Here is a 15,799-nt window from a genome sequence, read left to right on the forward strand (position 1 = left end):
AAAAAATACGAGGGGCATATCCTTATCTTGAAAAAAAAACACAAACAAAGGACTTGCAGTTGCAGTAAATATCAATCAATCATACGATTTTGTCGGTTGTCAAGAGTAGCATCGCCTGCAGACGTGGAATCTGATAGCATGAAGCATTCGACTGAAAAATCGGGAAACGGCGGGGACCAAGTGGTTGAAGAAGAAGTCGAGGGAGGCGGCGGTGAGGCGGCGGAGGAAGTGGGGGGTGGAGGCGCCGCCGGGGGAGGCGGACATGGGCTGGAGGTAGGCCCAAGCAGCCTGCTTTACGAGGCGGTTGCGGATGGAAATCTCTTGCCCGGAGTACGCAGAGGCGGTGGGGGAGTTCACGGCGAAGTAGGGGGAAGGGAGCACGTCTCTGAGGGACGTGTAGGAGGCGGAAAAGGGGGATGTCAAGGAGACAAGTTCCAAGCTAGTGGTGCGCTGCGGCGGCGTAGTGGCGGGGAGGGAGAGTTTGGTGGCCGATGCTGCAGCGATGGAGTTGTGGCGGCGGAGGGGTGGGGACTCACGCGGCAGGTGGATGGTGGTGGTGGTGGTGGTGGACTCTGCCATGGTGTCAGTAGTAAAGCAAAGCCTGTTGTAGCGAGAAACACGCGGTGGAAAAATTGGAAGCCTAGGACCAACTGAAAGTGAGAGAATAATAACAACACGCGATTCGATGTGCACCAAAAAATACTAAAATAAAACAATTTAGTAGAAAGGGTCCAACAAATTGCAATTATTGCATATGTTTTTCTTTTGGTTTGTCTTTATCTTCCCCCTAATTCAGATCCTCCTTTCTTCTCCAACAACTTGGACCAATCCACTCATCCGTGTCTATCGATCTTACTCATAACTTTTCCACAAAGAGAAAGAAGAGAGTTTCTAAGAAATTTATTTTTACAGTTTTTAATCTAATTGTTTTCTTTTTTTTTCTTAGTTTTATTTTATCTAATTTACTAGTTTTACTTCAATATTAGAACGTATGGCACCTTAGTGCTCTATTTTAGTAGAACTGAATAGTAAGCAACTTTTAAGAATAATGTATGAGCTAATAATAAAATGGTGTGGTAATAAAAACTCTATAGTACAAGAAGTCTACCAAACTTTCGAAATTGGATAAATAAACCATGAAGAAACTTCAAATACCTTACAAAATAAAAACTTTAGCGTGCACCAATTAATAAACGCGTTAGTATGTTACGTATAATATTTTTATCATTTCACGATGAACGAAGGGACGTATAATATATTCTCCCTATCAATGTAAGATGAGCAATTGACAATTGATAGCAACAATAACAAGAAAATAAAATAAATTGTTATTGTCTACAAGAGCACATATTGTATAGTAATACGCTACTTTGCCTTAAAATGAAAAAAAAAAAAAACGCGTTACTTTCATAATATGAACTTAATTAGAATACACACATATAGGAGTGATATTTCTAAAGTTTAATTTTGAAGTCCACCAACGAAATAATTATTAATTTTCGTTAATTAAAAGATGATAAGAACATTGGATAGGGTACAACTTTTTTTTCTTTTTTTGTAGGAGTACTCTTGAATGTGGTATAGAGTAGGTTTTCAATGTGACAATATTTCAATTTCATATCAAATTCCAATCACATAATCGTTCAAAAACAAATGAGGATCTTGCTAACAACGACTTCTTCCTCTCTAAAAATGAAGGATCTTCAATATCCTTAAATGTAACTTTACTTTTAGTTATCTCATCCATTCTTTTATATATTTTGATTTGATAAATAGCTTCTTCTTTTTTCAGGTTATAAGTTGGTTTATCTTAGGTCAGCAAGTAACATGATGACTTGAAACTTGGGTAGAGAGATAAGATCAATCAAAAACCTTGGAAGCAACAAATTGTGGAGTGTAAGTTCTTGAATAAGTTGTGAGACTTGGGTACATGAGACACCTTTTGCACCATTGTAATTAGAGAAAAAAAAGTAATATTTTTTCAATACAATAATAGGGTTCTTACTTAGTAAGCTAACGCTCCTACCTCCCTAGTTAGAGGATGTTTTTTGGTTTATGGTGAAATAAAAAAAATGACTTTCTGTCACAAAAAGAAGAAATTCAATAAGAGATGATTAAGTCTTAAAAATTAAAGAGAAAATGACATTGAGTGGGACTAAATTATGTTTCAAAAACTCATCAACTTCTTTCTTCGTTTGTCAGCTGTCACTTTAAACCATAAACCCTACATGAAGACTTGGTTAACATTAATTGTTAATATCAATTTAAATGAAAAAAAACTACATTGCATACGTCTAGCCAAATATGAGACCAAATTAAAATCCTTAAAAATAATGCGACCAAAATAAATAGAAACTACAAAATGAATAAAAATTATAAATAATGGATAAAAGGTCATTTTTTGTTTTTAAAAAAAACTCTCAATACTTATTTTGAGTTCGCTTATAGTTAACACATCCTTGATACTAAAAAAAATTATTTTGTGTTATAATAATTTAACAAACATATTTAAAATAACGTTTAATATATAAATTTATAGTATTAAAATATTCATATTATTAATATATTGTGTTTCGGTACGTTCAATAATCCAATAATATTTAAGAATTGAGATAAATAATAGTTTAAGTACATCTTTTTCTCATAACCCACCAATGTATCTTTTAAGGACAAAATTGTGAAGGAATACCGAACTTCAAAGTCCTAACTATACTACTTCAATGAACTTGAGAACAAAACATATTGAATTTAAACTCTACAATTATATATTAAACCAATGTGAATACGAAAAAAATTGTATTTAGGATACATCCAATAATAAATAACACTACAAAAAAAATCATTGAAAACCAATTCTAGAGACAAAAAATAATTAGTTGTTATATTGACAAAATATTGTGTATGTAGTGAATATAGTGCAAAAATGTGAATTGAGTGTACTCCCTATGAGTCACTACAAGAATATCATCAAATAGAAACCATTTTAGAAACTAAAAAAAGTTTGGTTTTTAAATTAATTTCTATTATTGTTAAATAGTTTATAAATTGGTAGCAAAAACTTTGGTTGCTAATTAGATACCAATTTAGAAATCATTTAACAATAATATAAACTAATTTAAAAACCAAAAAATTTATTTAGTCCCTAAAATGGTTCATGTATATATAAGCCTTCATGGGCTTGAATCTTTGACTATGGTTCCTTCAGGCATTAATGTGTCATATTATGGTAATTTTTCATAAAATCTGAATATCATGTATATAAATTGGAGTATTCTGTAATATAATTGGAACGTTTATGTAATATAACCAAGGATATTGAGTAAGTAAATTATAGCATTCAAAGAGGTTGGAATATTATGTATTAAAATCATGTTAATTGTGCATTAATAAAATTGATTCCCATAATATATTTATCTAAATTAATATTATTACACTAACATATATTATAATAATAGTTTCAAAAATCATGGTGACCTTGGCCTTAAACCACCTGGCGAGTCAAACTAATCGGTATATGACCGACTAAATCCAAGATGGTACAATTGATATATAAATTAATTTCTATTATTGGTAAATAATTTCTAAATTTGTATCAATTAGATTCGAAAGTTTTAGATACCAAGTTTATAATCTAAATAATTGGTCGCTAAAACTTAAATAGCTAATTAGATACTAATTTTAAAACTATTTATGAATAATAAAAACTAATTTAGATATCAATAATTTATTTAGTTACTTGAGCTATTGATAGTTTAAAACATCTATTTATTGAAAAGGCAAAACATAAGTGTATATTATGTTTCTCTTTCTTAACATATATAGAATTGAGAGAGAGATGCATATAAAAGATTTGGCTGTCATATTTAAATTACGAATTTGATTGTTTATAGACGTGGAGGTAGCTGAAGTGGTCCAGTATTTGGCAAAGCCACACAATTTCCATAAGAGGGACTTCTCATGGAACAAGAAGACAAAGTACGAGTCAATTCAATTATGCTTTTCAAGTGTTTGGCAGGAGTTATGTTATCTCTATCTTTCAAATTCATCTTATTTAAGATGAGTCTCATGAGTTGGGCTACTGGCTACTTCGATCACTTTCTTTAATTAATTTAATTTATTATTTCACTTAATTTTTATAATTATGTTAGATTTGGCGTTTTCTTAAAATGATTTCATAAAATAAGTTAAAGATTTAGAGTTCCTCTCTTTAAACTGTTTTTTAAAAATAATAATATGTTTTAAAAGTCACTTCAAATATAACTATTTCTCCTTAAAATTAAACTATAATAAAGTCACCCCATATCATTGGTTGAATTACCACATTGCTCTTTCATCTTAAACAATGCATGCAACACAAAAGTTACTCCTCTAGTAGTAGCATCAACTACCATGTGTGTAGGAATTGATTCTTTTACCATGAACATGTTCATGGCTTTAGTTGACCATACACTTGAAAGAGTTGTTGGTTGCTTCACCATTTTGCATTTATATACCCATGTGCGTGGGCATTGGATCACACTTGTGTTTTTCATCGTTGTTTACAATTGTTGCTTTGCACTTTATGTGAAGTTGGGACATCGTTGTTATTCTGAGTTTTCTCCATACTTGTGTTGTTGATTGAGCTGAAGTATTTAATGTTAGGGTGAAGTTATTGAGATCCAATTATAGAAGGATGAGTAAACTCTTCAAACCACATTATAGATGTTTGTTTTGCAATTGCTTAATTGGTATTTTTGTTGTTCCAATGGGTAACTTTGGTCTTTTGGTGGTGTACGTGCACATCATGGTTTCAGGCCCACAGTTGCCAAATTTGCTAATAATATGTAAGTTCAACATAAAAGCATGAATGGTTGTTTAATTGAGTGCTTGTATGGAGAAAAAGATTGAGATCAACATACATTCATCCAACACAATCTATTATATAAGAGAGCATGATTGGAAATTCTTACATAATATGTAGTTTATCATAATTAATTATTATTTTCACATTATTGATTGATTATAATAAAATATAAATAACTTTTAAATTATATTTTATATTTTATATTTTAAATTAACTTTTATTAATATTTAAGATGTAACGGTATAAAAAAATAAAGAAGCATAATGGTTGCCCCGCACCATTTTTTTTTCTTTATTTTTGCTTTTTTTCTCTCTCTTCGTATTCTCTTCTCACTCTTCTCTCTTAATTTTCTCTTCCTTCTCTCTTAATTTTCTCTCCCAATCTTCATCTATTTTAAAATCTGATCGGACCATGTTGTAGCTGAGTAGTTAAGGAACATTTCTGCCCGATCAGATTTTCAAACAGAGTAAGTTCATTTTTGCTCTAAAGTTCCTTTGTTCTCTATTTTTCCTTAGGATTTAGTCATCAATCTTGGTGGGGTCAATTGTGAGAAGTTTAATCCTCTCAACTTATTCTACTATATACTGAATTTTTGTTCTGTTTGGATAACTTGCATTAGGCCCGTAAATCTTGAAGCTTATCCAGACTGTGAGGAATAAAATTATAAAAGTTGCTTGGAAAGTAAGCAATTGAGGTAAGGGAAACTAAATTTAATTTTTAATAGTACCCTAGGGTAGAAGATCTGCATATGGAGGGGACGTGGTCCCAATATTCAATTTCTCTTGCAAGGATGTTATTTGTTTATATATTGTGTGTTTGTGTTATATATTATTTAAACTTTATAAATATTATATTTTGATAGTTTGAAAGTTAAATATTGTTTTGATGTTGGAAAAGTTCTTGAATGGTATAAATTTTTAAAATGTTTTGATTGAATGATATGTATTATATATGAATGATGAAAATTGTATGAAATTGATGCCATACATTTGGGATAATGTATGACTTGTTATTTGATGGTACATTAAGTATGAAAAGCCTATGTTTAATGGAGATCCTCTGGCTTTATTGATGATCTAAGTCATGTAGACTAAGATATCAGGTGATGAGAAGCTGAGAGGGAGTTCATACACACCGGGTCAACACTCGATATTGGATGTTTGAACTTACCTGATCCTTTCTATTGGATTTGCTGGTAATCTTTGGATCAGGTGTTAGTCTCTGGTAGGGGCATACTTAATGAGTCTTCCGGAAGATGAAGTGGGATTGAAATGAAATCCAATGATTGTGATTGAAAATAGATCCATGTGTGGTCTATATGAATGATGAAATTGATATTGAAATTTTATATGACAACATTTAAAGAAATGTTTATAAACAATTCGTTGGATTGGTTCTTTTTGCAAAAATTAGATAAGATATGAAATTTCTTTTCATTAGCTTACCCTTGCTTTTTTGTGTTGTGTTTGAACTGCGATGACTGTACTATGTACATGAGCATAGGACCATACAAGTTGGTATATGAATATGAATAGGTAAATATTTGTATTTCTATAAATCCTAATCATGAGAAACTCCAAGTTGGTATAGTATCTTTTACAACTTTTATTGTAATAGTTATATGTAAATTATGGGATGTTACATAAGAGATTAATTTAAAATTTAGAAATATTAATAACAATAATCAATTAATTTGATATCAAATTAAAAATTATATTCTAATTTTTTATTAATAATAAAAATTATTTTAAATATCGATAATTTTGTAATTTTTAAAATAATATATAAGTTAATTAATATAATAATTAATTATTTTTATTTTTAAATTTAATTATTATTTAATGATTTTTTTATTTTTATACTTTTCTTAATATAAAATTATTAAAGCACTATTATTTTTAGTTTATTTGTATTCTATTTAAAGTTTATGTAATTATAATTCTGATATTATTTTAATATTATCGTACTTCTTTAATTTTTATTTTGATATTTTATAAAATAATATTTAGATAAATATAAGTAAAGGTACAAGTATATTCATTAAGGAGAGTGGAGGGAAATGAGCGAAAAATTCCATAAAAATATGATATGCAGCAGGTAGGTGGGAGTAGCATAAAGGGAATTTGATTTCTTAGGTTATTATTAGATAGATACTGTTTTCTCCGTCGTCCATTCTATTCTATCTACACTCACTCTCTCACCCTCCCATGGCTGCCTCAGCTCCCTGTGCTTCTCTCATATCCTCAAACCCTAACATTCTCTTCTCTCCCAAATTCCCTTCTTCTTCCTTTTCTTCCCTCTCCTTCCCCAATATCCCCAATTCTCTTTTCAAACCTTTACGCACTTCTCTCAATCCTTCATCTCCCCCTCTCAGAACCTTCGTTGCCAGGGCTTCGGTAATTCTTTTCTCCTACCACTTACTCTCCTTTTCCCACTTAAATCTTACATTGCGCTGCAACAATTTGCTCCTTTTTTATGTTTCTGCTGATTTTACTGTTACCTACTTCTTTGCTTGCTTGCTTGTTGGCCTCTATTTTTTGTGCATTTTTCTCTCTTCCCATCAATGTGTGCTTTCATATCCAACTCTCTTGTTTCTAGTCCTCGCTGTTCTCGCTCACCTGCTAATTTTATGCACCTCTGTGACTGAACTGTGGAAGTGATTGTGAAAATTCTGTGTCTGTTTGCTGCATTTCTGAGCATATTACTTCATAGATGTGTTACATGTCGTCCAGTGTAGCACAGATTCATTGTAATTTGTAATTAGTCGAACAATGCTTTAAAATAATATGGTAATTCTACATTCTTCCTTCTTCAAGGTTGTAAGTTTTGTATTGGAATTTCTATTCGTGTGTGGGAGAATCTACTTCTGCAAAGCTTTACAGCTGTAACTTCCTTGATGAAGCTGAAAACTCAATTTTTTTTATAGTGTACTATTTCTCTGGCCTGACCTTTGAAGCAATTTATTTATTCTTTTTTGTTTGCTTATTTTGAAAGAGTGAACTTCCATTAGTTGGGAACACAGCACCGGATTTTGAAGCAGAGGCCGTTTTTGATCAGGAGTTCATCAAGGTATTTACGATGGAATGCTGATTGGTAAATTTTGTGATTACAAATTATGTTGAATGAAACACTGTCTTGTCTTGTCTGTCAGGTCAAACTATCTGATTATATTGGGAAAAAATATGTTATCCTCTTTTTCTATCCACTGGACTTCACATTCGTTTGTCCGACAGGTTAGTAGACTTCTGATTGCGATTGTTGTGGATCCTAAATTTTCTCCTTTTTAACTGTTACATTACTTGTGTACAGAAATCACTGCCTTCAGTGACCGGTATGCAGAGTTTGAGGCACTAAATACAGAAATTTTGGGTGTTTCAGTTGACAGTGTTGTGAGTTGTTTTGATCCCTTTTTTAATTATTTCTTCAGATTCTAGCTCTTGTATAATTTTCCCCCCATACTTTTATTCTATGGCATTGTTTGATCCATATAACTGACAATACCAATTGAGGAAAAAGGCTTTGTTTGCTGTAATACTTTTATCGATTCTTGAAAAGACATGTTTTTTGCCTGTATACAAGCTGCTGAGAACATGAAAGGTGTTCGATGACTTTGCCCTCTAACTGCTTAGGTTAAGGTTTTAATGATTCATTTGAGAGGAAGAAGCTATGACTGAGAGTTCTGAGCATAATTGGCAAAACTGTATGAATTCTGCATTTTTTTCTCTTTCAAACTTAATGCAAAGAATTAGGATGTATCGGACAGTATGGTCAGTGGAAATTACTATATAAATAATGGAAAGCCAAATATTGGACAATGAGTTCATTCCAACCTTAATAATTGAAATGTCTTTTTCTTGACCCACAGATGTAATGTTATTCTCAATATTTGTGAAGGATGTGTGACATTGTGGAGTGGGACGCAGTATTCCCACTTGTTCCCTAGAAAACAGACAGATTTTTATGTTATGATCTATTACCGTTCCTATTTCTAAATGCACAATTAACTTTTTATAGCCTTATCCGTAGGCCCTTCTTAAGTTTGCTTCTTTTTGATCAGTGGTCCTGTTGTTATCATTGTAGTTTTCACACCTTGCATGGGTTCAAACTGATAGAAAGTCGGGTGGTCTTGGCGACTTGAATTATCCATTGATTTCTGATGTCACCAAATCCATCTCAAAATCTTATGATGTTCTCATTCCCGATCAGGTATTTTTAAATTGATGGCTATTCATATTCCCCTGCTATCATCAGCCCCAATGTATTTTGTGCTTTAGTTTCAAATTCTCTGGAAAGAAATGTAGGATGCTGTCTAGATTAATTGTTGAAATGTTGTTTGTGAAACTATTGCTTTTCATTATTTTTTTTTAGCACCTTTCACAACAATTCTAAATGTTTCCGATGATTAGGGGATTGCTTTGAGAGGATTGTTCATTATTGACAAGGAAGGGGTTATTCAGCATTCTACCATTAACAACCTGGCCATTGGTAGAAGTGTTGATGAGACAAAGAGAACGCTCCAGGTAATTATACGAAAAATCAGGACAACACCAGGATTGACAATTTTTTTAGTATATGTTGAACTCTTTTTTTTTTTTTTTTTTTTTTTTTTTCTAGTCATCTGTCATTTATATAAATTCTTGGCATCCATTTATGTGCATTGGTTTGCAGGCCTTGCAGTATGTGCAGGAGAACCCAGATGAAGTTTGCCCAGCTGGGTGGAAGCCTGGTGAGAAGTCCATGAAACCAGACCCTAAACTTAGCAAAGAGTACTTCTCTGCTATTTAGGGAGGATAATGGTTGAAGAGTAGCAATTGCTCATATGTATCAATCAATGATAATTTGTATAATGCAACGCAAGTTTATAAAGTTTTGATTGAGAGGGTCTCATGATTATATAAATGCATACTGTTCAATAATTTTCGAATGAATTATGTATCTATTTTTATCAATACGTCTGTTTTTTTATGTATTTCATGATTATTTATGGACCATGCTTTTATATATGATGGAGGAAAAAGGGATCATGGTTTTGTAGCCTTATCGAGCAAGTAGGTATGTGTAAGAATAATCATGAAATGATCATAGGATTTGAAACACCAACAAAAATGATCATAGGATTTTAAGAATGCATCCTTGTTGATTTGTGGAAAGGAATATCTTGTATTCATGATCAGTTGTCAATTGTATCTCACTTATAAATTCCTGTTCGATGAATCTATTGTAAAATGTCTTCATAATGGCATTTTCCCATTCAAAAGTACGAGTCTTCCATTAGAAGGGTTGGCTTTATTTGGCATGAGTGTTTTATCCGAACGGTTCTTTTCATAATGGTTTTGAAATCAAGAGTCGGATTTGTTCATTTCTAAAATTGACTTCCTTGTACTTTTCTTTATTAATTATTTTTTAAGTAGAACACATCTTACTTCTATAACATAATTGTAATAAAATATTACTTATCATATTCCGCATACAAATATATGTCTTATCATTATTTTAAGGTTTAAAATTTTATAAATTAGATTATTTTTAATTGAGTTTCTATTAAAAAAATTGTTTTATTGAGTGTTCAAAATATTTGTTTATTTTTGTTTAGATGTTTTATCATTTGATTTGTCATTAGGGGATTATATGATTGTTACTTATATGTCTCCAACTCATTGATCCACTTCCTCATTATCTCTTCAATCTCTTATAACTTGTTTATTTAATGGGCGAGTTGAAAGAGATCGAAGAGAAAAATATCTTGTTGAAAGGAAGATAAAAATAACAATTACCTTATCTTGTTGACCACCAAATCAATTAGCACGATACTTAGATAAAAATAAAAAGTATTTTGAATATTTAGTGAAATATATTTTTTGTAGAATTATTAACATATTGACTAGAGAAATTACCATATGTTTTAAGAAAATTACTCAAATGTCTAAGAAAATTATTATAAAAATGTCATCCGCATATAAAATATGAGAGAAAGTGAAAAAACCTTGCAGATTAGTCATATGTAGAATCTTCTTATCATTCACAAGCTTTGAGAGACCTCTATTAAGAACTTCCTCCACAAGACAAAAAAGTAGAGGAGACAAGATCACATTGTCTAACACCTCTACAACAAGGAAAAAAAACCCACTAAATTGTCATTTATTTTGATAGAAAGTATAGCTGAACGAAGAATAGTACTAATCTAATCGACAAACTAGGAGTGAAAACCAAAGCGTGACAAAACTAATAGTAAAAACTTCCCACTTAGAGTGTCAAAGGCTTTGTGAATATCAATTTTGTAAGTCACATTGCCTCCATGAACTTTTTTAGAAAGCAAGTTAATAGTTTCAGAAACAATACCAATACAATCTTGAATTTGTCTGCCTTGCACAAACTCATACTGATTAGGAGAAATAATTCTAGCAAACACAAGAGCAAGCCGATATGCCAAAATCTTAGAAATAATCTTAAATTTAAAATCAACAACAATTGACTTGTAAGAAATATATATATATATATATATATATATATATATATATATTTTGGAAACTTATAGTTACAGGATTATTATAATAAATATATATTTTGTATATAAAATTATAAATATAATTTTCATAATTTTTTATTCACTTTTAATTTCTTTCTCTTAATCTAAATAACTTTATTTTAGTTAATATTTCCTCTCAAATCCATCAATTTCCTCAATCTAAAATTCATCTTCAAATTCAAAAAAATTCTTGCATTTCAGAATTTGATTTTCTATCAACCAAATTCTGAACTTGCACAAGTCTAATTTGAGAGATAAATTGTGTGACTGTACTTAGAGATTTTTTATTTAGTTTATTTTGATAAAAAAAATGAAACGATTAAATGTTTCACAGACTAAGAATCGAAGGACACCTAACCATTAAATTAGAAAGATAAGTAAAATAAACATATGAAAACTCCATAAAAGAATGTTTTATTAATTAAACATTAAAAAAAGTAAAGACAACCAGAACGTGTGGATAGGAAAAATTCAGAATAATCAAAGTAAACTAAAACATTATCTGTTTGAAGTAAGATTTACTAATGAAATAAATTTGCTTCATAAGAGTTTAATTATTTAAATTGAAATTCAATTTTAGTTTTAGTTATGTGATAACACCACATAATATTGAACATAGTTCTTTAGTATCTTTAAATATACTTTATTTAACAAAATAAGAGAAAATAATAATATTTAATTATATGTTGTTTATTCTAAATACTTTATGTACCCCTGTAGGTTGAATTAATATCTTGATATGCTAATATAATTACAATAAAATTGATTATTACATACTTAAGATATTATTCACAAGTTATGGTAACTAATAACTTACACAATTAAATAATGTGTATTGGAGAGATTATAAATACGATATATCTAATATATTTATGATTTCAAGTTTCTTAAAACACCCACCTTTCAAATAAACTTTAATAAATACATTAATACTAACAAAAAAAAATATCATCGAAAAAAAACATAAAATAATATTAAGATGTTGATTTTGGGAGATCACTCTAAACCTTACAGCAATTCTTTAAGATTTAAATAAAGATAACATTTTTTTTCAGAGAATATTACCGATAAAGTTACATTCTCCCATATAAGTGATATGAATTCTTTGTAATGCTTGGGATTCTTTCATTAAACTTAAACAATTACAGCAATAATTTTTAAACCATTTTTTTATAAAGTAATATATGCAAAAAGAATACGTGCAAAAAAACTGTGAAGTTGATTATTTTGAATATTTTTAACATTTTAAATTGTATAACACAAATTATTATTTATGATTAGTCAATGATATATTGGCTATTTTTTTATTGAATACGTGAAAACCTAATTTTAATAACTTCTGAAGTCAATTTTTTTATTTCATTATTATATGAATTTACTTAAATATATTTCGAATACATCATCACAGCATCAGATGTTGAAACGCCCGTGTAAGTTAAATTGGTAGAAATATGATGTGCATAAAAATTAAAATGAATTTGATTTCTTAGGTTATTTATTAGATAAATACTGCTTTCTCCGTCGTCCATTCTATTCTATCTACACTCACTCTCTCACTCTCCCACTCTCCCATGGCTTCCTCAGCTCCCTGTGCTTCTCTCATATCCTCAAACCCTAACATTCTCTTCTCTCCCAAATTCCCTTCTTCTTCCTTTTCTTCCCTCTCCTTCCCCAATTCCCCCAATTCTCTTTTCAAACCTTTACGCACTTCTCTCAATCCTTCATCTCCCCCTCTCAGAACCTTCGTTGCCAGGGCTTCGGTAATTCTTTTCTCCTACCACTTACTCTCCTTTTCCCACTTAAATCTTACATTGCGCTGCAACAATTTGCTCCTTTTTTATGTTTCTGCTGATTTTACTGTTACCTGCTTCTTTGCTTGCTTGCTTGTTGGCCTCTATTTTTTGTGCATTTTTCTCTCTTCCCATCAATGTGTGCTTTCATATCCAACTCTCTTGTTTCTAGTCCTCGCTGCTCTCGCTCACCTGCTAATTTTATGCACTTCTGTGACTGAACTGTGGAAATGAACTACGGCGGTGATTGTGAAAATTCTGTTTCTGTTTGCTGCATTTCTGAGCATATTACTTCATAGATGTGTTGCATGTCATCCAGTGTAGCACAGATTCATTGTAATTTGTAATTAGTCGAACAATGCTTTAAAATAATATGGTAATTCTACATTCTTCCTTCTTCAAGGTTGTGAGTTTTGTATTGGAATTTCTGTTCGTGTGTGGGAGAATCTTTTTCTGCAAACCTTTACAGCTGTAACTTCCTTGATGAAGCTGAAAACTCAATTTTTTTAGAGTGTAGTATTTCTCTGGCCTGACCTTTGAAGCAATTTATTTATTCTTTTTTGTTTGCTTATTTTGAAAGAGTGAACTTCCATTAGTTGGGAACACAGCACCGGATTTTGAAGCAGAGGCCGTTTTTGATCAGGAGTTCATCAAGGTATTTACGATGGAATGCTGATTGGTAAATTTTGTGATTACAAATTATGTTGAATGAAACGCTGTCTTGTCTTGTCTGTCAGGTCAAACTATCTGATTATATTGGGAAAAAATATGTTATCCTCTTTTTCTATCCACTGGACTTCACATTCGTTTGTCCGACAGGTTAGTAGACTTCCGATTGCGATTGTTGTGGATCCTAAATTTTCTCCTTTTTAACTGTTACATTACTTGTGTACAGAAATCACTGCCTTCAGTGACCGGTATGCAGAGTTTGAGGCACTAAATACAGAAATTTTGGGTGTGTCAGTTGACAGTGTTGTGAGTTGTTTTGATCCCTTTTTTAATTATTTCTTCACATTCTAGCTCTTGTATAATTTTTTCCCCATACTTTTATTCTATGGCATTGTTTGATCCATATAACTGACAATACCAATTGAGGAAAAAGGCTTTGTTTGCTGTAATACTTGTATCGATTCTTGAAAAGACATGTTTTTTGCCTGTATACAAGCTGCTGAGAACATGAAAGGTGTTCGATGACTTTGCCCTCTAACTGCTTAGGTTAAGGTTTTAATGATTCATTTGAGAGGAAGAAGCTATGACTGAGAGTTCTGAGCATAATTGGCAAAACTGTATGAATTCTGCATTTTTTTCTCTTTCAAACTTAATGCAAAGAATTAGGATGTATCGGACAGTATGGTCAGTGGAAATTACTATATATAAATTATGGAAAGCCAAATATTGGACAATGAGTTCATTCCAACCTTAATAATTGAAATGTCTTTTTCTTGACCCACAGATGTAATGTTATTCTCAATATTTGTGAAGGATGTGTGACATTGTGGAGTGGGACGCAGTATTCCCACTTGTTCCCAAGAAAACAGACAGATTTTTATGTTATGATCTATTACCGTTCCTATTTCTAAATGCACAATTAACTTTTTATAGCCTTATCCGTAGGCCCTTCTTAAGTTTGCTTCTTCTTGATCAGTGGTGCTGTTGTTATCATTGTAGTTTTCACACCTTGCATGGGTTCAAACTGATAGAAAGTCGGGTGGTCTTGGCGACTTGAATTATCCTTTGATTTCTGATGTCACCAAATCCATCTCAAAATCTTATGATGTTCTCATTCCCGATCAGGTATTTTTATAATGATATATTCATATTCCCCTGCTATCATCAGCCCCAATGTATTTTGTGCTTTAGTTTCAAATTCTCTGGAAAGAAATGTAGGATGCTGTCTAGGTTCATTGTTTAAATATTGTTTGTGAAACTATTGATTTTCATTAACTTTTTTAGCACCTTTCACAACAATTCTAAATGTTTCCAATGATTAGGGGATTGCATTGAGAGGATTGTTCATTATTGACAAGGAAGGGGTTATTCAGCATTCTACCATTAACAACCTGGCCATTGGTAGAAGTGTTGATGAGACAAAGAGAACGCTCCAGGTAATTATACGAAAAATCAGGACAACACCAGGATTGACAATTTTTTAGTATATGTTTAACTTTTTGTTTGTTTCTTCCAGTAATCTGTCATTTATATAAATTCTTTGCATCCATTTATGTGCATTGGTTTGCAGGCCTTGCAGTATGTGCAGGAGAACCCAGATGAAGTTTGCCCAGCTGGGTGGAAGCCTGGTGAGAAGTCCATGAAACCAGACCCTAAACTTAGCAAAGAGTACTTCTCTGCTATTTAGGGAGGATAATTGTTGAGAGAAGCAATTGCTCACGTGTATCAATTAATGGTGTAAAAGGAATTTGTGTTTTGCAACGCAAGTTTATATAGTTTTGATTGGCAGGATCTGCTTCAGGATTATATAAATGATTGCGTTGCTAAATTATTTTATGAATTATGTATCAATTTTTATCATTACAGCTGTTTATGATGCATTTCATGATTATTTATGGACAATGCTTTTATCTGTGATGGATCTAAAAGCGGTCAGGGTTATGTAGCCTTATCAAGCAAGTAAGAATTAAC

At 31.4% G+C, this 15,799-nt stretch overlaps 3 protein-coding genes across 3 annotated transcripts; 2 read left to right on the plus strand and 1 right to left on the minus strand.

Annotated features, from left to right (window-relative positions):
• Positions 1 to 99: 99 nt before the first annotated feature.
• On the minus strand, positions 100 to 579 carry LOC137816084 (uncharacterized). Its single transcript, XM_068619179.1, has one exon. It carries the CDS (start codon positions 577 to 579, stop codon positions 100 to 102), a length of 480 nt encoding a protein of 159 aa, XP_068475280.1.
• Positions 580 to 6,885: 6,306 nt separating this feature from the next.
• LOC137814620 (2-Cys peroxiredoxin BAS1, chloroplastic-like) lies at positions 6,886 to 9,792 on the plus strand. Its single transcript, XM_068617445.1, has 7 exons — positions 6,886 to 7,239; positions 7,838 to 7,912; positions 7,995 to 8,076; positions 8,153 to 8,232; positions 8,924 to 9,049; positions 9,250 to 9,363; positions 9,512 to 9,792. Exons 1-7 carry the CDS (start codon positions 7,051 to 7,053, stop codon positions 9,626 to 9,628), a joined length of 783 nt encoding a protein of 260 aa, XP_068473546.1. The 5' UTR covers positions 6,886 to 7,050; the 3' UTR covers positions 9,629 to 9,792.
• Positions 9,793 to 12,797: 3,005 nt separating this feature from the next.
• LOC137814621 (2-Cys peroxiredoxin BAS1, chloroplastic-like) lies at positions 12,798 to 15,730 on the plus strand. Its single transcript, XM_068617446.1, has 7 exons — positions 12,798 to 13,129; positions 13,740 to 13,814; positions 13,897 to 13,978; positions 14,055 to 14,134; positions 14,828 to 14,953; positions 15,151 to 15,264; positions 15,399 to 15,730. Exons 1-7 carry the CDS (start codon positions 12,941 to 12,943, stop codon positions 15,513 to 15,515), a joined length of 783 nt encoding a protein of 260 aa, XP_068473547.1. The 5' UTR covers positions 12,798 to 12,940; the 3' UTR covers positions 15,516 to 15,730.
• The last annotated feature ends 69 nt before the right edge of the window (positions 15,731 to 15,799 follow it).

Source organism: Phaseolus vulgaris, chromosome 1 (genome assembly GCF_000499845.2).
Source record: "Phaseolus vulgaris cultivar G19833 chromosome 1, P. vulgaris v2.0, whole genome shotgun sequence".
Taxonomy (NCBI): domain Eukaryota; kingdom Viridiplantae; phylum Streptophyta; class Magnoliopsida; order Fabales; family Fabaceae; genus Phaseolus; species Phaseolus vulgaris.